The sequence below is a fragment of the Musca autumnalis genome, unplaced genomic scaffold (assembly GCF_047663935.1).
Source record: "Musca autumnalis isolate F117 unplaced genomic scaffold, ASM4766393v1 scaffold_5, whole genome shotgun sequence".
NCBI lineage: Eukaryota > Metazoa > Arthropoda > Insecta > Diptera > Muscidae > Musca > Musca autumnalis.
Genome location: NW_027412088.1, coordinates 113,512,883 through 113,536,069, shown reverse-complemented (window position 1 = coordinate 113,536,069; position 23,187 = coordinate 113,512,883). Strand labels below are relative to the sequence as shown.

Here is a 23,187-nt window from a genome sequence, read left to right as displayed (position 1 = left end):
TTATTTAAATGTATGTTGTTTTATTGTTTTTTACATATGTATATCATTTACTACATCACAATATGACCGAATTTGCTTTTCGGCAACTGAAAATACCAAATATATTTTGCTTTGCTGCCATATGAATGTATGTACCTATCTATAACTTTTTTATAGTGTTAATTTAATTAAAATTAACTTTTGTAAATTATTTTAAGAAATAAAACTAATTTTTGTAATTGAATTTAAATGTTGAACCCAAATTGTTTAAAATGCTCATTATTATATAATAATATCATAATTTTCATTCAATTTTAATTTCAATAATATCCTGAAATTAAGAATATTGCATAGAAATTCAGAAATCATATGTAATCATATACGATTTAATACAATTTCAACCTAAATTTTTCACAGTGTTCAGGAACTTTTTTACACATACACTCCGTTTCATGTCAATAGCACATTTCAAATTGTTTTTTGTTACTTCATTTTAGTCGATATCCGTGAAATAACCTCGGGAATGTTTATATATCTTGGTTTGTAATCTTATGAAGTATCTTTCAACAAAAAGTTTGGCTTCGATAATGTACCGTTATAATTTTATTTTTTAATTTTCTTTCAAAAAGTCCAAAATTTGTACGGTTTGAAGTGTTTCATCGGAATAGCACATTCTTTAATAACATGGGTAAAAATGCAAATTTCGAATGCTTCTTTTACGATTCTTTAAAATTGGAGCAAATAAAAGCTATTTTTAATTTAAAACGCTAAAATTGGTCGAACTATGACATTAATACCGGGAAAATAAGACCTTATGAATTTGGCATATGTTGGCAGTTTTTTCTTAGCTTTATAAAAAAACTAAAGAAAAACTAAGGAATGAAGAGAAATGACGCAAAATAAATTGAAATTCTACTGAAAATTGGGTATTTTTGATCGAGAAACTTCAAATTTCTACGACTCCTATTACGTAATACTGCGCAATGTTAGCATTAAGATAATTTAATCATTAAAATATCAGGTGATTGTTATTTTTCTGGATCTGGGCCAACATACTATAAAGAAAAAACACAGAAAGAAAATAGTTTGAATTTATGGAGCAGACATAAACTGGAAATATTCGTAAATTTAGTACAGCAATATTTCTTTCAATTCCATGAGGCGATCAACTCCGCAGTATTGATGGTTTATTAGTTCTTCTCTTTTCAGAGATGCAAGAAGTAATAGGTTTTGCCGTCGGAAACCTGCAAATAATGATTATTTGTTTCGGGAAACGACAACTAGCTTTTCCTTATAATATTCATGATAGTTAGCTCAGAAAATCCAACCTATTTTCTTTCTGTGTATAGGAAGGATCTGATTTTTTCTTCATAGTATATTAGCTCAGACCTAGAGCAATAAAAATCGTCCAATATTTTAACCGTTAAGTTATCTTAAGGCCAACGCTGAACCCTATTATGCAATAGGATTCATTGGAATTTGAAGTTTCAGAGAGAAATGTACACAAATTTCAGTAGAAGCTCAAGTTTATTTTGCACCATTTGTGTTTTATCATTCATTTTTCATTAAATCTTTATAAATCTGAAAAGAAACTGCCAACTTATGCCGAATTTTTAACGTATTATAGACAATTAAGGTCCACAGCTTTCATAAGGTCTTATTTTCCCGGTATTAAAGTCATAGTTGGACCAATTTTAGCGTTTTAAATTAAAAATAGCTTTTATTTGCTCCAATTTTAAAGAATAGTAACAGAAGCATTCGAAATTTGCGTTTTTATCCAAGTTATTAAAGAATGTGCTATTCCGATGAAACACTTTAAATCGTACAAATTTTGGACTTTTTGAAAGAAAATTAAAAAAAAATATAACGGTACGTTATCGAAGCCAAACTTTTTGTTGAAAGATACTTCATAAGATTATAAACATTCCCGAGGTTATTTCACGGATATCGACTAAAATGAAGTAACAAAAAGCAATTTGAAATGTGCTATTGACATGAAAAGGAGTCTATAGTACGCATTTTCCAGATCTATTCCTTCACCCAATACTATATAAAGTGTAAAAAAACCACCTCCTTGTCTCAACTATAACACCAGAGTTTAGAATTCTAGCTATACAAAATTTTAGAATTCCAGAAAGACCAATTTCTGTACAATTTATTTCGTTCGTACGTTTATGGTACATATTTTCAAAACCAACTCCATATCTCAACCCAACACACCAACACACAGTGGATCCACTTGTATGGAGGAAGTGGCCAAAAATATTTAGAGTGTAAAAATGAAGCCAGTGCGCCGATTACAGCTTTGTGCTGCTGCGAAGAGTGTTTTAAAAAACCACGAGCGTGACATTCTCCCCACTTACCCTTCTGGAGGGGGTATACGGTAAGAATTGTTTTATGCTGTTAATACAAAATGACATGAACAAAGGTCCCGATTATTTCATGATGCAAAAATAGGCTTGGGGAAACAAAGCAATCCCCAAAACAACATAAAATCCAACCAATTTAGCGGATTAAAAAATCAATATTTTTTTCTGAAAATTGGTAAAATTTTTAATGTAGGTCTTATAGCGTTCTTCCTGGAGGGCACATACCGCCAACGTAAGACTAATTTGGAAGAAGATTTCTTCATCTTGCCACTGATGCCAATTATGTTAATGTACGTGGTCAGAAAACAGAGTTATACGCTAATATATCCATAGAAACACTATTCTAGGGCAGCTTTAGTCAGCGACCCACCATTTATAGTTTGGCACTAGATGGCAGCTGATTTTAATACTGAATAATCTTAAACCCATGACCTACTTTGGAAAATTATTCCCGAGGTGGGCACTGGTGTGCATCATGACTAAAACCTTAGGTCAAATTTAAGTATATGATCGAATTGGCATTACAAAATACACTAAGAAAATATGCAGCTAACTAGAATTCCACAACACTCTAAAATACTATTTTTTAATGAAAATTAAGCTATTTCCTCCTCCTTCAAAATCCACTATTATATTTTGCTATACATATTAGTTTCGCGATATTTTGAATATATTTACTTGCACTTAAAATATAGGTTGTATTCACAACAAAAAATATTAGTCAAATGTTCCGACTTTTGAAGCTTTTCTTAAGAAGATCGCGTTCGAATGAAACAAAAACTAATATATTTTTAAAAAGGTCCATGTCATAGCTGTCAGAGTTGCCAGATGTTGTACCAAAATTTTGACATACATTTTTTTTATTTTTGGCCAATGGGTGGATCCACTGTGCAACAGTGACCCGTGTAGAGTGGTGCTTGCCAGAATTGGGTTTTTCTTAAAATTTTAAGTCATTTTCTTTCAATTCGTCTACTTATTCTGCCGAAATGAGGCATGCTATGATTTGTTGGATGATATATATATCTTTAGCGCCATCTATTGAGAGAATACGGGCTGGAAAGCTTGTTATTTATCGGCTAGTTGACAGTTAGCTAGTTTTATTCTTTTGTCCCTAAATGGATTTGGTATCTAAAGAGGCTTGATGGGTTCAAAAATCAATTTTATCGACCATTTTGTCGTCATAAGTAACTAAAGAAAGGTTAAACTCGTATAATAATCCTGAATAGTTTTCTTGTGCATTGGATTTTTCATAACCACATTGTATTGCAACCACAGAGATTTTTAATATTTTTTTTTTTGCGGTAAGTTTCTTTAGTTGAACTATCGCTTTTGAATAGTCTTACCTAAATATTAAAACCCATAGATTGCCACGCATGCTAAGATATTTCATTTGGTGGCATGCAAAAACGTCTTATGAGCGCCCCTAGCAAGATAAAACACTAGATAATTCTGTGGACAATTATATTTATTTGCACTGGGGCCACCTCGAATAAACGGTAATGATTCCAATTATTGTTTGATAATTCTCAATTTAAATGAGAGCTGTTTTCTACCTTTTCTCATTATACAGAGTTGGCACCAATTGCTACATCTAAGCGTGTAAAGGAAACAGAAAATACCGGTTTGTGATGCCTAGTCATCACCTAAGATCTCTGCAAACGGTCGATCGACAGAATTCATTTGTGGTCTAATATTTGCACGTTGCGTGAAAAGTTTGCTCCACTGCCTCAAATCGACGTAAAAACAGCAAATACTCCGGCGTAAAAACAGCAAAAAAATAAATATCAAAGAAAAATTCATATCATCGATCCAAGAAATATTTAAGCTCCTCCAAACTGATGAAAAATTTATCCAGTAATAACCAGAATCCAAGCCTATACCCAGCAGAAATAAAAAGCAACCAGTGAGCAAATCATGAAACACAATCTTGGTGAAAAAAAAGAAATCATTTGAAGCGGCCCAAAATTTTTGGAAGAAGTGATTAAAGTGTATTTTAAGCTAGAATATAGGTGTTTAAAAAGTGCTCGAAACATCAGTAGAACAATTAATCTGCCAATGAAGCAGAAGCAGTACAAGTTTCCTATTAAAGGCTAGCATGCTCTCACCTAGCTTACTTGTTTATCACAATATTTACTTATTTTATAGTTGGCATGATTTCTAATTCTTCTGCTGATGATTTGAACCACTATAGTTCTGATTGCGCAAAGTCACATTTTTTTTTCCTTTTTAGTTTGTGCCTTCATTCAATGTAATGGCTAAAAAAAAAAAAAAAAAAAAAAAAACACACAAATTAACATACAAGTGCTTTATGCCAAGTTTACACTTGCGCTCCAAAATCCACTGGATTTCACAAAATCCTGAAATACACCCCTATGTTTACATTTATTTTTTGTTGATTTCAAACATATCACAATAACCAAGGTAGATGCATATGCGCAGCTGATGGAACATGAATTTTCAAAACAAGTTGTAAATTGAATTAGTCATCAAAAATATACGACAATATAAAACTTAACAACTTTATTTCGAAAATTATCGTAAAATTATCTATATATCGTATTAATTGTGTATAGTACTAATAAATGAAAAAATAAAAAATGAGATATCATAATAAATTTTGATACAAAAAAGCTAGTAGAAACTATCAGCATGTTCATTGGCATCTAAATACGATATCTGATACGTTGATTTTGACATTTATGCTAGAGTTTTTGCAATTTTCGTCATTTTTCCCTTCCCGCATTTTTAAAGAAATTTGTATGCCGAAGCAATTTTTGACAATTCGCTCTTTTTTCTAATATTACCATTAAAAAAGTACGGGAACACAATGAAAAATAGCATTGTAACATAGTAATTTAATATTTTTTCACATTGTTTACAGATTTTGATACTAATTTTTTTGTTGCAGCAATTTACCATCTACCTTGTTTATTGTGATACGTGAAAAGTGTTGCAACTTTTGGTATTTTTTTAGGTAAACTCAGGGTTGTATATCATGTGTACTGTGATTTCGATGTCGATTTTGCTGAAATCACGAAATGAGATGATTTCATTTTTGTATGCGAAATCATGATAAATTTTGCTTGATTCCGCGTGAAATCACGAAACGTCTTCGAAATCACGAAATGACGACAAATGTAAACCAAGCATTAATATACCTACGTACATACATAGTGAACTGGCTAAACACACAAATCAACATACAAGTGCCTTAATATACCTACGTACATACATCAATATATTCATGATCGGCAGAGAATTACATTAATTCTGCAAAATAACAGTGGTTGTGTGCTTAGCTAAGTTTCAATGTTTTATGTATCTTTCATTGCTTAGCGAGTTGATGATAAGCGTGTTGCTGATTATTACACCCACATGTTTAGCAACATTGTTGATAAGAGAGATAGAACCATTGTTGTAATTTTTGTAAACTAACTATGCGGTTACAGCCAGCTGTTCACACCGAAAGGCCTTTCTACGTGGGAGCGAGCGGATAACATCAATGTAAGTGTGAGTAATTATGTTTCTCTATATATTTTTTCTACTCTCTCATCACATGCTATGTTATTGTGTATTCTCTTGGTGAAGTGATTATACCTTTGATCTATTTACATATTCTCAGTCAGCTTTGTTTTTATAAACATTTGGTATTCAAACTTGTATATTTAAGCCAGGGACGTGCTTCTTTGTATAGTGAGGGCGCCCACTGAGTTGTTTTTGCATTTGCTTCTCTCTCTCACATACAGTATACGTGTATATAAACAAACGATGACCATCATGTGGTTGTTGTTTTTTTCACCCATGCATACACACATGCTTTAGTATTGATGGAAATATTATGGGCGACACTGATTTAAGCAGACCATTAGATACATTAAGGTGGGTCTCGCGTAAATATAGATATTTAAACTTGGTGCACAGCAATTGCTGCTTTTGATTATCAACTTAAGTCCATCATTAAGTTCAGTTCTGTTACTCCCAATGAATATAAATGGAATAATAGATCTCACTTTTAGGCTAACCGTCTTAGTATTATTAAATAGTTGGTTTAAGTTCATAAAGATTTTTAAGTGAAATTAGTCTATAGCATATTTTTGGATACTATGAAGTTTGTTAATAAAAGCATTATGTATTGCATTATGTAAACAATTTCTTGTCTGATTCCTTAGCATAAGGGCGTAAAGGGGCTACTGACAAGATGTGGGGTCACGTCTTAAGATTCTTTTTTTTTCTTTTTTGGCTAATCCTGACTGTGACCAGGTTGAGCGGGCAATATGGACGCATACCATCTAGTCGTCCACATGAACTTACATGACCATTGAAGAAACTTTCTATAATGCACTATTACCTCTTTTTCTCATCTAGAGAGCACGTACTTTAAAATAATTTTATGTAGTTGAAGGACGGGCATAGAAGCTTAGAACCCACACCGATACCCGCGAGTAATAAGGCCGGATCTAGACGTGCTCCAGCTTCTCCTTTCATGCCTAGTTATCCATCTCCTTCTTATTCAATTAGTGATACGCTACACCCGAATACCAAATTTCAGAATTACACCTCTTCCCTGCACCGAATACTAAATTTAATATCATTCAGTACTTTTCGTACACTTATTGTAGGCATTTCCAAAACCATCTCCATTTTTTAAATCATCACATCAACTGTGACCCTAACGCCCAGTTTCAGAATAACACTTTTACCCCTACACGAAATTTACATCCAACACCAAATTTCAGTATCTTTCGTATAAACCGCCTCCACATTTCAACACTACACATCAACACTGACCCTAATTTCAACTCTATACGTACACCCACTTCTAAATTTAGCACCTTTTGTACTCTTATAATACGTACGTATTTCCAAAATCAATTTAGTATCACTTAGTACTTTTCGTACACTTATTGTATGTATGTATTTCTACAATCTAATACAAAAACCCAATCTTATATTCTATATCAAAAAGTAAGTATTTCCCAAACCAAGTCCACATCTCAACCAACGGTGTCCTTTATATCATATCCCACAACTCAACTACTGTCCTTACAACCTATATGAAATATTATACCATTTAGTACTTTTCGTACTTAAGATACGGAAAGTACTAAAAGTACGTACTTATGGTACGTATTTAGAAAACCAAATCCATTACATCCACTCGTCAATCCTACACTCTAACAAAAGTATTAATTCGAAATTTCAAGATTCCAATTCACCCAAATCCAAATTCGTTCTCCATATCCCATTCCTACACTCCAAAAGTAATGTTAATTCCAAATGTCATAATTCCACCCCTGTTGGTTTACGCAAATCCAAGTTGTACCAAATTTAGTACCATTCAGTACTTTTGAATACCACTTAGTACAATTTAGTACGAATTTCCAAAACTACGTCCATTTCTCAATCCTACACTTCAACAATAATATTAATTCCAAATTTCAGGATTCCAGTTCACCCAAATCCAAATACGTTCTCCACAATTCACATTGTCCCAATATTAATATCATTTAATACACATAAGTTAAAATTTCCAAAACTACATCCATATCTCAATCCTACACTCCAAAAGTAATCTTAATTCCAATTCCATTCAGAAATTTTTGTACACATAAATGCGATTTACCAAAACTGCCTCCATAACTCAATCCTACACCCCAGTAGTAAGCTAAATTCCAAACTTCAGGCTTCACGCTCTATCCGTTCGCCAAAATCCAAATTGTACGAAATTTATTACCGTTCAGTACTTTTCGTATACCTAAGTGCGAATTTCCAAAACTACCTCCATATCGCAATCCTACATTCCACCACTAATCTTAATTCCAAATTTCAGGATTCCAGCTCTATCCGTTCCTCCAACTCCAAATGCTACCAAATTAAGTACCATTTAGTATACATGAGTACACACTTCCCTCCTTATATCAACCCTACTTCTCAACCTTGATTCTCACTCTAAATTTCAAGTTTTTAGCTCTATCTGTTCACATAATACCAAATGGTACCAAATTTAGTACTTTTCGTACACATTTAGTTCCGGTTCGCCATCCTTTAAGTACTTTTCGTACCGTTCTAGCGCGAATTTCCACAAATTAGCTTCGGACAAAGAGTGACCTTACCCAAAATTTCAAGATTATAGTCTGGGCGTTGATGAATCAATCAGTAAGTCAATTTTATTATTTTGTTAATATAGATAAACGGTTTGTTGTTCTTTTTATACCGTCTTCCAAGGCACATTTATATAAGGTAGATGCATACATTACAACAACTAACAAATTTACAAAAAAAAAAAAAATGTTGTTATTAAAAATGTAATGTCAAAGAAAATATTGAATAATAGGGTCGTTCTTAAAATTTTCTCAGAAAAAAACATAAATACATTTTGAAAATCCTCTAAAATAGAACAAATTTATATCAAAATGTTAATATAAACCATTCAGAATTGTCGTGGATTCTTTTTATTACACTTTTGAAATGAAACGAAGTATTTAGCCCCCATATAACGGTACTTCCGGATTTTAGTATTTTAGCTGCATATTTTGTCGGAACTAGCTGTAATTTAATATTTGACGTTCCCACTGGTCACACAGCTTCTACAAGAAAAATGTTCAACATAGGTCCAAGTTTTGGTATAGCCCCCCTATGTAAATGTACCTCCCGATTTTACGTTTTTTGAGCATTTTTGCTACATGTTTTTAACGAAATTGTAAGCATAGGTCCACGTTTTGCTATGGCCTCCATAAAACGGTACCACCAATTTCAGGTTTTTGTTAGTTTTTATCTACATTTTTGGGCAAGATTGGATATCCTTTGGAATTTATGGTTCAAAGTGGTTAATAACTTCTCCATCAATAATTGTGGACTTAGACCCGCGATGTGGTATAACGGAACCCGATTTTAGATATTTTCAAATTGTTGGCTGCCCGAATTAGCTAAAATTAGGTTCCCAGTGGTCAAAATTCCATCCAAAATTGTGGGTACTGGTATTTCGTAATGTAAAGAAAATTAATTATTGCATATAACCTGGGAATATTTCTTGGTGGATGGTTAAGAAATTAGGATTTTAACGCTTTTTATTTGTATCTATTTTACCATACATTGTCATTCTTTGGCGTTTAAGACTAAACGGTTTTAATAAGGACGTAATTTTTGTTTGTGAGCAAAAATTTTTAATACATCGCGGTGCACCTCAATGATTTTCAACCAAGTATTTCTGTAGCATACTTTAGGGATCTATTATTTTGTGACTGTGTGAAAAACAATAAAAAAGACATTTAAATATTTCAAATTTGATATACTTTTATTAAAATCTCAACGAAAATAAAGTAACGTACAATAAATGTATTTCTTCTGTATAACGACATTTGTTTCTTATTTATGTAATCCATGTTAAATATTTTCATATTTATGTGTACAAATTTCAAAATTTGTATTTGTTTTTTATTTTTCGTTTTGATTTTCAGATCCTTTGCGTATGAGATATGACTTGCTTGGCGTTTAAATAATTAACTTTTATTAGTTTTTTTTTAATATATTCCTTGTGAGTAGTTTTAGGATTAGATGAAGTAGTCATGATCGTGTATTTTATTAAGTTAAAATTTGCTAAAAATTCTACAAAAATACATATATTTTTTTACATTTATATCATGTTTGAAAAAAACATTTAGGTGAGTTAGATATGTTTTTTTTTCTACAAAATATTTTAAGCAATTTTACAGTTGTACTTTTTTCAAGATAACTACTCAAAGTGAAGCTAAAGTAAATTAATTCATATTAAAAAATGTCGAGTTAAATAAAAAATCTCAATACGTTATTTTAACTTATTTTTATTAACAATGAATTAAGTAATGAAAAGTCCTGAATAAAAGAAAGCAAACATCCTTCAATCGTTCCTAAATAGTACTTTTGTTACCCTTTTAATATGAATTTTCATACACCCATCCTTATTTGACACCTTCGGATAAAGGGTGTCCTTCATCCAAAATTTAAAGTTTCTGTTTTTCCGATTCGTCTGGACATTGATGAAACAATTATTTGTTCATATTGTCATCTAACTTGTATTACATTGCTCCTATGTAAAGTATATTTACTGGCGTAGGGATATATGCATCCAGCAATGAAAATTTGAAAAAAAAAAACCATATTAACAATTTTTTATGAAATAATATGTGTTCCACTGCAGTGATTTCCGTTAAGATTATTTTCATCTGGTCTCTTGCCACAACTTTGCTTTACTTCGAATAAGTTTCCGAGATACAGCCGTTAGTTTAGTAGTTTGCACTACCTCTGCTAAAAGGTCTAATGTACAAAAAAACATTTTTTGCCGATTATTCTTTGAACAAAAGCAGAAGAGACGAATAAATTATGAATCTAGCAGGGAACCCCGCAATAATTTGTCTTTGGAACAAAGAAGGACTTCCAATAGGAATTTTTTTCCTTCTTTTTAAAGGACATTGCGAATACAAACGAGAAAGTGAGCGCAAACCGACTTATTCTTTCTTGTTATAATCCACTATGTGGTAATCGTGTCGATCCGTATTTTAGTGTGTTTGTCCATCTAAACGTTGCCATCACGCTTCTAGTAGGAATTTTGATGGTATCATCAGTAAAGTTATATAGATCAGAGTACCTGATGGAAGAAATCTATTCATGCTTATTCATTTTGGTGATGATAGGATTTCATTAGGTGGTTAAAGGAAATTGGAAAAAGTGTATCCTTGCGCTAATATCACCGCTTCTAATTATTCTCACCTTTACATAGATAATAAGTAGGTTAGTGTAGGTATGCAAGAGGATGTCGCAAAATTCTCCGAACCGTCTCTAAAAAAAAAATACGTGAAAAGAAAATGTGTATGGGTTGTGGTTTAGGTACCATACTTGTTGAGCCCGTTCTTAACAACTTTAATAGTATTCATTTAACATAAAGTTGATATGATTGGTTAATAAAAGAAATTAAAACTCATTATTTTTGATTATCACGTAACACATATTTTCCAAATCTAATCTTAATGTTGCCTGTTTTAGCAAATAAATGACGAAACAGCCCTAAAACCTGTTTTTCGTGCTAATGTAAAAAACGTATTAGCTTGCGAAAAAACGCGGCATTATCCACATTTTCATTATTTTACAATTCCGCCTTAAATCATGCTCACTATTTCATTCTTCTTTGCCAAGTCGTCAATAACCATGTCAAACTTAACAAAAAGATGGCGCTATAGGACATGCACTTATGCACTAGGCCATACAATTTTTTCGCGCAAAAATATAAAGTCTTACAGCCTGTTTCTGTATGTCGAAAAAAGAATGTGAGCGAATGAAACACGCCCAAACTTTAGTTTTCGAAATAATTTTACCTTTGCTTTTTATTCAAAACAAAAAACAAATTTGAAAAACACACAAGAGTTTGGACGTGTTTCATTCGCACACATTCTTCTTTCGACATACAGAAACTGGCTGTTAGAAACACTTTCAGCTTGTTTCTGTATGTCGAAAGAATAATGTGTGCGAAAGAAACACGTCCAAACACTTGTGTGTTTTTCAAATTTGTTTTTTTGTTTTGAAGCAAATGCAAAGCTAAAATTATTTCGAAAACTAAAGTTCGGGCGTGTTCCATTCGCACACATTCTTCTTTCGACATACAGAAACCGGCTGTTTAATTTTGAATATGTACATTTTAAAACTGCGGAATAAACTGACCCTATTATGTATGAACTCAAGACACGAAATATATATGTACAACATATAACAAAAGTCTAAATACAATTAAAAATATGGAACTTTTTCCTTACAAATCGCGTACAAACTAATAAGACTTAAAGGACACATTAACAGCCTGTTTCTGTATGTCGAAAGAAGAATATGTGCGAAAGAAACACGTCCAAACTCTTGTATGCTTTTTAAATTTGTTTTTCGTTTTGAAGCAAAAGCAAAGCTAAAATTATTTCGAAAACTAAAGTTGGGTCGTGTTTCATTCGCACAAATTCTTCTTTCGACATACAGAAACTGGCTGTAAACCACACTCAACATGTACAGTAGGGTTATAACAAAAAAAAAAAAAAAAAAAAAAAAAAAAAATACCACCCCAGTACCATGTGGGGAAACTTTTTCTGATGACTTCTGTGAAAAAGTTTCCGCACCGACTGCGATTACAAAAAGCACTTTTTATATTTTTTTCTATTTCAAAATTTAAATTTGCTTCGTTTGTATAAATATTTATGGAAAACAATTCTCACAGGCAAAGTCATTAAAAAAGTCTGTAACTTTCGCGAATTCGTTGCAAATGGCCACATATTCTATTGGCCGATAGATACAATTTATAAAGAAAAACAAAAAATGCAATGTTGTCAAAGGTGCATTCAATGCTCTGAAATATAGCGATTTGATAACAAATGAGTCCAGAATGGTTTGATATTGATTTTAAATTAGATTAAAACTATTAATAAGTTTTAACGAAAAGCGTAAATGCCATTATAACAAATAAAATGTAATAATGCATTACTGAACTTCAATGCATTTGGTGCTTAAACTTTTTTCGAGATAGATATAGTGAATTTAACTCGTTTTTGGATTACGTTCTATGAAGCACCTGTATGGTCCGCTGCGCAAATACACATACTAAAAAGTTGCAATTCGCTCAAAATAAGTTACTAAAACTTATATACGATTTACCTTGGCACTACTCTACAGCAAGATTACATAAACTAGCTAATATAGAGACAGTAGATACTAGATTATTAAGGTTAACAGAAAATTTAACAAGTGCGCAAAGGCTATAGTCGAGACGGGGCCAGCCATGTGATACCCTACACCACTATCAACTATTGTGGTATCTCCCTTGTTTGACCACCTCCGCCAACCTACTTTACACCAATGTAAAGGTAATTATCCGACTATCACAAAAATCAACAGGCTTCTTCCTCTGTGGGGCCCCATCTACCCCATCTGTGGGGCCCCCATCTACCATCGTGACTATCCGATCAAAATTTCAAACTGTAGCGTGATTACAAAAAATGGAAAATTGAATATTTTACTGACTTTTGTGATATCTCGGTTGTTTGCCCACCTACGCCAACATACTTTGCATCAATATAAAGGAGATCGTTTCTTCTTCCATTGACGGGAATAGTCCAACCAGAAGCGGAGATATTCGCATAAGAAAAAAAACGTTGACTTTTCTCCACATAAGCTTTTTGCTTATCTTAACTCCTGAATATTGTCCGACTATCACCAAACTTAATAGGCTTCTTCCTCGCAGGGTCCTGCATCAATACCCAAAAAATTCGTGACGATCCGATCAATTGCGACATGTAGCGTGATTACAAAAAATTGGAGGTATTACCGACTATTGCGATATCTCCGTTATTTGGCCACCTACGTGAACCTATTTTGCATCATTGTAAAGATGGGATTTTCTACTTTCATAGTCAGACTTTTCTTTTTGAAGGGCTCCAACTAAAGCTGTGATATTCGTCATTATTATTAAAATCGCAAATTTGAAAAGGGTTAGCGGCTATTTCGATATCTTCGTTGTTTGACCACCAACGACAACCTACGTTACATCGTTGCAAAGGTGTATTTTCTACTTTCATTAGCAGGTTTTGCTTTTGATATACCCCATATACAAGCGGAGATATTCGCTTTGAAATAAAACGTTGACTTTTTCTCCAAGTTTTTTACCCATTCGGACCCCTAAATGTTATCCCACCATCACCAAAATCAATAGGCTTCTTCCCCTCCGGAACCCTCACCAACACCCAAAATTTGATGACGATCCGATCAAAATTGCGACCTGTAGCGTGGTTACCTAAACAAATGCAAAAATGGGATGTATTACCGACTATTACGATATCTCCGTTATTTGGCCACCTACGCAACATCATTGTAAAGATGGGATTTTTTACTTTCATAGCCAGACTTTACTTTTGGAAAGTCGCTAACCAAAGCTGTGATATTCGTCATTATAATTAAAATCGCCAAATTGAAAAGTTGGATTTAATTTGCGGATATTGCGATATTTTCGTTGTTTGCCCACCTACGACAACCTCCTTTACACGGTTAGAAAGGTGATATTTTCTACTTTCATTAGCATTTGCTTTTGGTACACCCCTTATGGAAGTTGAGATATTTGCTTTGGAAAAAACTTTGACTTTTTCTCCAAATAAGTTTTTTTTTGCCAATTTCGACACCTAAATATTATCCGACCATCACCAAAATCAATAGGCTTCATCCCCTCCGGAACCCTCATCAACAACCAGACAGACAGACGGACGGACATACATGGCCAGATCGCCTCATCTCTTCGAGACAATAATTTTGGTATATATAAGTATGGGTTAACGACCATTATTTCGATGCGACCCCCATAGTAGTGGTGGAGGGTATAAAAACTAGATATAATGTAATACCAAATTTTCCTGTGTTATTAGTCTAGCCTTGAGTAAGATAATTTTACAATTATTTTTAAGTCTTCAAATAGGTTTTTCTATTTTTTTCCTTCCAAAAATTCATATATGTATGTATAAATATGTGCGAGGGGTGAACACTAACTATCTGGCCTAACAATGAAAACGTGAATTTTTACCTTCAAAAATAGTTTTAATGTTTTCTTAAGTAGTCTCCAGCATGATTTATACACTTTTCATGCTCTCAAACCAATTGTTGAATCCCTTATTTCACTCCTATTTAGACACCTCAAAAACATAGTTTTTGAACGCTTTTACATCATCTTCTGGTCACTGGATCCCCAGTCAGGGCTGTACGGCCGATGAACCTTCAATTCCACGTTTTGTCCAGTCAAACAGGCGCTGGTTTGAATCGATGTGTAAGGGCTCACATTGTCATGATGCAGAATGAAACGTCTTCTCTTGTTCGTTTTTCCAATTTCTCAGGAGACTTATGGCAAACAAATTGTGGTACCACTCAGAATTAACTGTCCTACATTTCTGAAGCTGTATAGTCGCCACATGGCCATTTTTGCCGAAAAAAACAGGCGACCATTTGCTTCGAACTGGTTCTTTCACGAACAACTTTCGTTGGATTTGACTCATCTTTGAGGACTCCTACCGTCGATAGCTGTTTCGTTTCGGGCTCATAAGCATAGATTCAAGATTTGTCGTCAGCGGCGATCTTATAAACGTCGTTTGAACCATCGCGATCGTATTTATTCACAATTTCTTTGCACCAATCCACAAGAGCCTCTTTTTAAACGATTGTCCAATTTTGCTGGATCTAACGAGAAAAATCCAATATCAAATGTTAGTTGGCGGAAGAAATGTCCAAGGATGCCTCTATCTCACGGTGTATGACATGGCGATCTTGCATTATCCGTTCTCGCACGCCTTATTTTTTCTGGCACAACGGTAGATTTTGGGCGACCCTCACGACCTTCGTTTTTGGCTAGTGTCGACCAGGATTGAATTCTTAAATCAGTTTCTCATAGTGATATAGGATGTCCCTTTATCAACATACTTTTTTTCACCGAATGGATCAAAAACGCGTTTTCTTATCAGGACAGTATTATCCACATAGTACTGATGGTATTTTTTAGTTATAACTTTAATCTGTATATGTAAATATGAATATCACAGCAACAACTTTGTTACTGATAGGCAAAGAAATTCAAGTGGTTATGCTACATACATATAGCAGATTTTAGCAGTTTTTGACGCACAAAAATTCAATTTTTCAGCAAAATAAATGTCTAATTGGCTTTCGAGATATAGTCCACGAAGAACCCTTGGTACATTTTGTCTATTGGACATTTCTTTTCATGCACTTCCATTCCATTACCACAATACTCAACTCGTAATTTTGTTGGATACAGGATGGGTGTAAAGTATCGAGACGTCTATACACCTCGAATATGACACAGCAAACATGGAATATATTCATTACGGAATTCGCATTTGATAGTGGAATGATATGACATGAAGAAGTAATTAAGTTTCTCTCAAAAAGAATGCCCAAACAAGAAATTTAAAAATATTTCTTACAAAACTTGTTAATGAAGTATATTTTTTGTACGAAAACTTTATAAAAATTTGTTATTTCCAAACATAAAAAAAATGTTTGAGAAAGAAAAAGGTAATAATTTGTTACAGTATCTTAAAATTTTTGTTCGACCAAATCATTTGGGGGCGGCCTCCTTTTGATGTTAGCGCCATTTTTGCTTTTTGTGTACATTTCTTTGTGACAGCGAATTGTCGCTTACATCAAATTGCACATTTACATACCATGTCGTTATTCAACTATATTACAAGAAATACGTTTTAATCTTATAATTCTTCGAATAAATACTTGCTATAAAATTAGTGTGGTTTGTTTTTAAATTGTAGATAAGAATTACTCTAAAAATGATTTGTTTCAAATATTTTTTTGATGTAACCGCCACTTCTCAAAGTAAAAGCCTGATTGCGTGACAGTGAAAAAGATGTAAGCGACACAAACTACCGTTATATTGAAGATATTCAAAATTTGTTTAATTTTTTCAGTAAATAGGATTAATAACAGAACTATACCAAATTTGAATAAACAATTTTGGTTATATCAAAAGTTATTCAATAAAAACCGTCTCCTGTAAAATTAGCTTTTTGTCGCTTACACCTTTTTCGCGGGAAGGGCTCGATATTTCGAAATAATATAAACATTTAGTTGACCCCAGGCATTCAAGGCTCTTTTGGTCTTTTGGTTACTGTTGAACTTGTAAATGAACTTTGTCTATAGTGTTGGAAAATTAGCTTAATGGGCCAACCTACGGATTTGGGAAAAACATAGCAGGTGTATGGTAATCTGCAACAAATGTATGAACTACACTATTTTAAAATGTTAAATAAATTATGTACTATTACTACTATATTACAATCCATGAAAGAAAACAAAGAAACAAGAAAATCATTTTTTACTTACACATGTATATTCATAATTTAATTTTCCTAGGAATACAATAAATGGCAATAGAAAGCTTTTGACATAATCATTACTACAGTTTTCATACATACAGATTTAAGTACAGCAGACATACATACAAATATTACGCATTTACATACATTTTAAAAAAGCACATTTACGAAGATACCTTCTGACATACATATTTTTAAAATTATTGCATTTTACACTACATTGCATAAGTATACCTACATACATACAATACATACAGTTTAGCTATTGACTAAAGATAATGGTCTTTTTTCTCATTTCTCTAATACGATTTGAAATGAAGCGGGGATGCAACATTTGGGTTAACAGGCTCCAAAATGTGAAAACATGGCAAGAGTTGGGAGCCTCTCCGATCATACGAATATGCTGTAACCGCCAAAATGAAAAGTGTTATTTGGTGCTTATGTTTGTATTGTTTATGCACTTCTTTAAAATTGGGATTTTATACAAAAATAAAAAACAACGCTTGAACAATTAATTACTTTTTGTTTGTGAACAAATGACACTTTTTTTAACTTAATCTAAAATCTATTTACAATTGATAAAAATTTATTACTATTTTGTGACACAGTACGATCCGTTGGCACCCTTGCTACCAGTGGGGATGATGGAGAAGAAACAGGGGAGTTGGAGACAGACGATTGGGCTGAAATACCGAAAACGGATGAAAGTTTCAATAAAAATCAGCACATTGTCTCATTATATGGTGGATCCTTCTCCGACTCAGTACTGCTCTTGATGTTCGATGATAGCTTAGCGATTTCGTCTTGTACGAGATCAGTACTTATTTGGGGTATGACCATGCCAACAGCTGGGGATGAAGAACCTGCCGCAGAATCACCATCCTTCGATTCTTCAGTGCTCGAACTACTCTCCTTGAGAATGTTCATGCCAATTTTACTGGAAAGCGGTGGTTTCAGCGAGGAAAGCAATTTGGCAGGAACCGATGTTGGCAATGCAGCACTACCACTGTCACTGCCACTTGTGGTAAGTCTGGGCGTTGTTGGAACAGGCGATGCACTGGTACTTTCAGTCGTGGGTGTTTCCGCGTGTGATATGCGTGTTGTGGGTGGTATAGGTGGAGGTTGTAGCTGTTTGCCCTGGTCCAAGCTAAACTGTTTCTTCAGCTGCATAGCTCGCGGCGGTGGTTGCACCTGCCCAGATATGGCCGTTGTCCCAAACTCTGTGGATGTCGATACATCTTCACCGGGTCGTTTCATATCAGAAGCTCCCATAGAAGAGGTACGCAACGGTTGATAACGGGCCGAGGTGCTTAAGCCACCACCGCTGATACTAACACCGCTTTCGAGCACTGTTGTTGCATGGGCCGGGGTTTGGATGTCGACAGCGTCTAGAGAGGGTTCCGCTGTCAATGAGGGTGTATCTATGTTGTAGGAACCAGTCATTGAGGTGGTCGTTTCATTTGAGCTTTGTTTAATAAAGCGATAAGGGTGAGCAGAGTAGTCAGTGTCTGTGCTGGAATTCTTCTGCAAACTTTCACTGGATTTCTTGAAAAGACGTCCGGTACTTTCATACGGTGGATTGAGGAATTCACTTGTTGCTCGTTGAGGAACAACGGGTGACTGATATGTTTGTTGTTGTTCCATGGATGCATTTCGTTGCCAAAGACGTTCATTCTTCACTTGGAACTCTGCAGCTTGGGCCGCACTTGTATCACTACTGTCACCACCAATTACCCCACCACCGGCTGGTGGCTTTGATGGTGAAAGTTCAACTGCGGTTTCTCGTCGCAGCGGATGTCGATGACTATAGTCTATGGAAATGCCAGCCTGTAAGATGTGAAATAGTTGGTAATATTGGTGTGCAGAGAAAAAAAAACGAATTTTAACTTACTTCATATGAATCGTCGGTATCGTCAATAGAAGCACGTGCCTGGAACAGACCCTCAAGGATTTGATAGTCACTTTCCTCGCACTCTTTTAAATGTTGTTTCTCCAATAAAGCAGCTACCTCAGCTTTTGACATTTCCGTTTTAGGTCTATCCAATGATGCTGCAAAAGGGAGGCATAAAAGAAATTATATTAATTGAAGATGTATTTCTTTAATATTGATAAATAATACTATAATTACAATGCCTTAACCTCTACACTGTTTAGTGTGCTAAGTACATATATACATATTTATATGTATGTACATCATATGTATATTAATATTTATACCCTCAGCATTTATGCTAACGAGGGTATATACTCTTTCATACTGGCAAAATGTGCATCATCGAAATAATGGTTTAGATCCCAAGTATGTTTGGACGAAATTCGGTTCGAATACTGGGTATATTTGTCCATTCCTTCTTGTACCTCCCATACAAAATTTCGGATAAGTTCACTTTAAAACCTGGGCCCTATTCCACGAAACAACTTATCGCTTTTCATTTTGCACTTATCAAAAACTAGTTATTTTGAAAAGTGATAACCTTATTTTGTTCCACAAAATTACTTTTCAATTTCCCTTGCACTTAGCAAATTTGTCTATCACTGTTCTTTTAGCACAGTTGTTGTGCTCTCTTGCTCAATTTTTCCGCCATATTGGTAAGTCTCTCAGTTCTCTTGCAAAGTGTGAATGATATTTGTTCCATAGAACGTTTTATCATCTTTGCATTATTTTTTACTTGGCAATAATAAATAACACATGTAAAATTGAGACTAGCGAAAAAATGAAAAGAAACTGATATTATAAAAAGTAAATAAAATAAAATAAAATTAAATAAATTAAACTGAAATAAAATAAAATAAAAAAAATAAAATAAAATAAAATAAAATAAAATAAAATAAATTAAAATAAAATAAAATAAAATAAAATGAAATAAAATAAAATAAAATAAATTAAAATAAAATAAAATAAAATGAAATAAAATGAAATAAAACAAAATAAATTAATACGCAATAAAAATAAAATAAAATAATTTTAATAAAGATTAAATAATAATTAAATGAAATAAATTAAAATAAGATCAAAATAAATCAAATGAAGTAAAATAAAATAAAAAATAAAATGGAATAAAATAAAAAATAAATAAAAATAAAGCAATATAAAATGAAGTGATATAAAATAAAATTAAGTGAAATAAAGTAAAGTAAATTGAAATAAAATAAAGTTAAAAAATAAATAAAATAAAGTAAAGTAAAGTAAAATAAACAAAATAAAATTAAGTGAAATAAAATAATCTAAAATAAAATGAGGGAAATACAAATAAAAAAATAAAATACAATAAAATTAAGCGAAATAACACAAGTAAAAAGCGTTATGTTCGACATGGAGTAATTAGTTTTCTTTCTCCACAAAGTGGAGAAGTTACTTGCAAAATTATAGCTAATTCGTTCTAGAAATGTATCTAAAAACCTTAAAATAGCTGAAATCGGACGGTACTGCTATATGGGGGCTATAACAAAGCTCAACTTCCAACTTGATTTAAGACACGTGTGAACAGCATTTCATCCCCCTATCTCAACTCGTTCTGAAGATAGCGTGATTACAACAGACTGACGGACGGATGTGGTTCAATCAACTTAGAATTTTACGCTGATCAAAAATATATGTATATACCTTATAGGGTCGCAAATGATTATTTCGATGAGTTACAAATGAAATGGCAAACCTAATATACCCTCCATATTAGGGTGGAGGGTATAGTAATAAATAAAAATAGTCTCTCAAACAGACTTTAGTCTAAATGTAAAATCGAGAAACATCGATTTGTGAGGTTGTTCGCAGGGTGGATGTTAGGGATGGGGTTGTTCGTAGGGTGGAATTTCGGATAGTGAGAGTTCGAAGTAGGATGGTTGATTCAGAGGGTAGAAGTTCGGAAAAATCTTTACAATTTCTTGTCATAACCGTGTTTTCACTATTTCCGAACAAAATCTCGCTTTAACAATGTACATTGGCAAAGAGAACGTTTACCTCGCAAATTTAAGAGAAACTTATCAAAATTTGATCTGCAAAATCAAAATGCAGAGTTTTCTGTGGAACGAAAGAGCAAATTTTTTTGCAAAATCTTAGCAAAATACGCTTTGCCGTTACAACTTTTCACTTAGCAGAAATAACGTTTGTGGAACAGAAACCAAAAAAAGAGCTACATTTTTTTGAAAAGTAAGCAAACTCACTTTATAATTAGCAACTTATCACTTATCAAAAAATAATGGTTCTGTGGAACACTTAACTTTGAGAATTGTCAAAAATATTGATAAGTGCAAAATGAAAAGTTGATAAGTTGTTTCGTGGAATAGGGCCCTGTTCTTGAATCACTTTGATTTCAGTTAAAACAATTCGCATTCGCCGCCTCAATTACGACGGTAAAAGTTTTTTTCAGGGACAAGTCCATACTTCTTGAGAATACAGCCCGAAAGATGTAAAAAACCCCTATGGCACCATACATAGTGGCAGGAGAGCGCGATAACTTTCGAACTCATAAACCGATTCGGTCCAAAATTTTGCCTTCGTCATATTTTGTCCAAACTTAGTTTCAGTTCGAAGATGGGCAACACCGGTCCACAACTTCCGGTACTTCCCCCCAATATTTAAAAGAAATGTCACTGAAATGGTATGCACGATATCTCTTGAACGGGGCAACCAATTTGGTCCATGCATTGGATCTCCTAAAATTTTGTCCAAATTTATTTTAACTTCTAAAATGACCCATATCGGTCCTCTCCATATGGTACCTCCCTCACAAAAGTTCAACATTTGTGTCTAAGTGAAGTTTAGGGCCTGGTCGAAGATCCATTGGAAATGTATACCGACCAAAACAAACTTAATATACCCTTCATAATATGATATAACAATACAAGTGAACATAGAAAGACTTAAGCAATTTAAATGAAAAATGGCAATGAAAATTAATTTAAATTTTCGCTAATATTAACTTCCAAAATCATATTAGAAAGCATCACAGTCGGAACGGGCCGATAATGTGAAAGAAGTCACCACTCACTTAGTGGTTGGCAATTGACGACTTAAGCTAACCCTCATGGAATACCCAAATAGAAGCTGAGATATTCGTTAAAGAATACAAATTTCCTCCATATTCAGAAAATATTTCTTGATGATCCTGCTGCAGCTTTCTTGCAAGTTTTACAATGACGGATGATAACTCAGATCGATTGAGCTCTCGGAGACATTTACTTTGATATAGTTCAACGTGGGTCTACGACTCATAGTGATTTTTGGTATAAAACAAATATTTTGGTTCACAGTATCTAAAATATATGTTAAAGTATTCAACAACAAGTAAAAAAGTATCTGTCCGCTTTACCGACAGAGATATACCCTCAGCCTATATAAATTGAAACTTTCATCTACGACAGATCGAATGTATTTAGGGTATTTTCAGAATTTTGTGGCCCTTTTTGGACATTTGAACTTCCAGACAGAAATGTGAATTAGGATTAAAGTTCAAAAGTATTGCGGAGGAAGTCCATTATGGAAGTGGATCTTATTTTGACAGTCATATCTTTTCGATAGAAATCGCGCCCACTAATCATTTCAGTGGGCCATCGTATAACTTTTGCACCATTATGCCAGGACTTGGACTTGGCTGTAAACAGGAGAACAACGGACCAATGTATACCGACTAAAACTCAAAATTCCCCATTTGGAAGTTAATGTTAGCGAAAATTTGAATTAATTTTCATTTTTTCATTGAAATTGCTTAAGTATTTCTATGTAGAGGGAACACTGCATCGTTATACTCCCCACCATATTATGGAGGGTATATTAAGTTTGTTTTTCCGTTTGTAATGCAATGAAATAATCATTTGCCACCCTATAAAGTATACATGGGGAATTCTGAGTGAAATCGGACTCTTTTGAAAAAAGTGGTTTTTGATTTCTTTTATTTTCTGCTGTGTTCATGCTGTACATTTCAGTACATTTGTATTTTTTTTATTTCTTT

The 23,187-nt window shown here is 33.4% G+C and overlaps 2 protein-coding genes across 44 annotated transcripts in view; one reads left to right on the top strand and one right to left on the bottom strand.

The window, feature by feature from the left end:
• The window catches only part of LOC141386544 (integrin alpha-PS3-like), a 23,460-nt gene extending 23,231 nt beyond the window's left edge, over window positions 1–229 (top strand). Inside the window, exon 9 of the mRNA XM_073955205.1 lies at window positions 1–229. This exon is cut by the window's left edge and continues 718 nt beyond it. The gene's annotated coding sequence lies outside the window, so the exon portion shown is untranslated.
• Window positions 230–17,234: 17,005 nt separating this feature from the next.
• Trpm (transient receptor potential cation channel, subfamily M) overlaps window positions 17,235–23,187 on the bottom strand; it is a 403,692-nt gene continuing 397,739 nt past the window's right edge. For all 43 annotated transcript variants that reach the window (XR_012408366.1, XR_012408365.1, XM_073992979.1 and 40 more), the window contains 2 exons: window positions 19,131–19,288; window positions 17,235–19,066 (listed from right to left, as the gene is read on the bottom strand). Coding sequence is in view for 41 of the 43 variants with exons in the window: in XM_073992979.1 (XP_073849080.1) it covers window positions 17,960–19,066; window positions 19,131–19,288 (1,265 nt within the window). In the remaining 2 variants the exon portion in view is untranslated. The remainder of the gene's footprint in view (window positions 19,067–19,130; window positions 19,289–23,187) is intronic.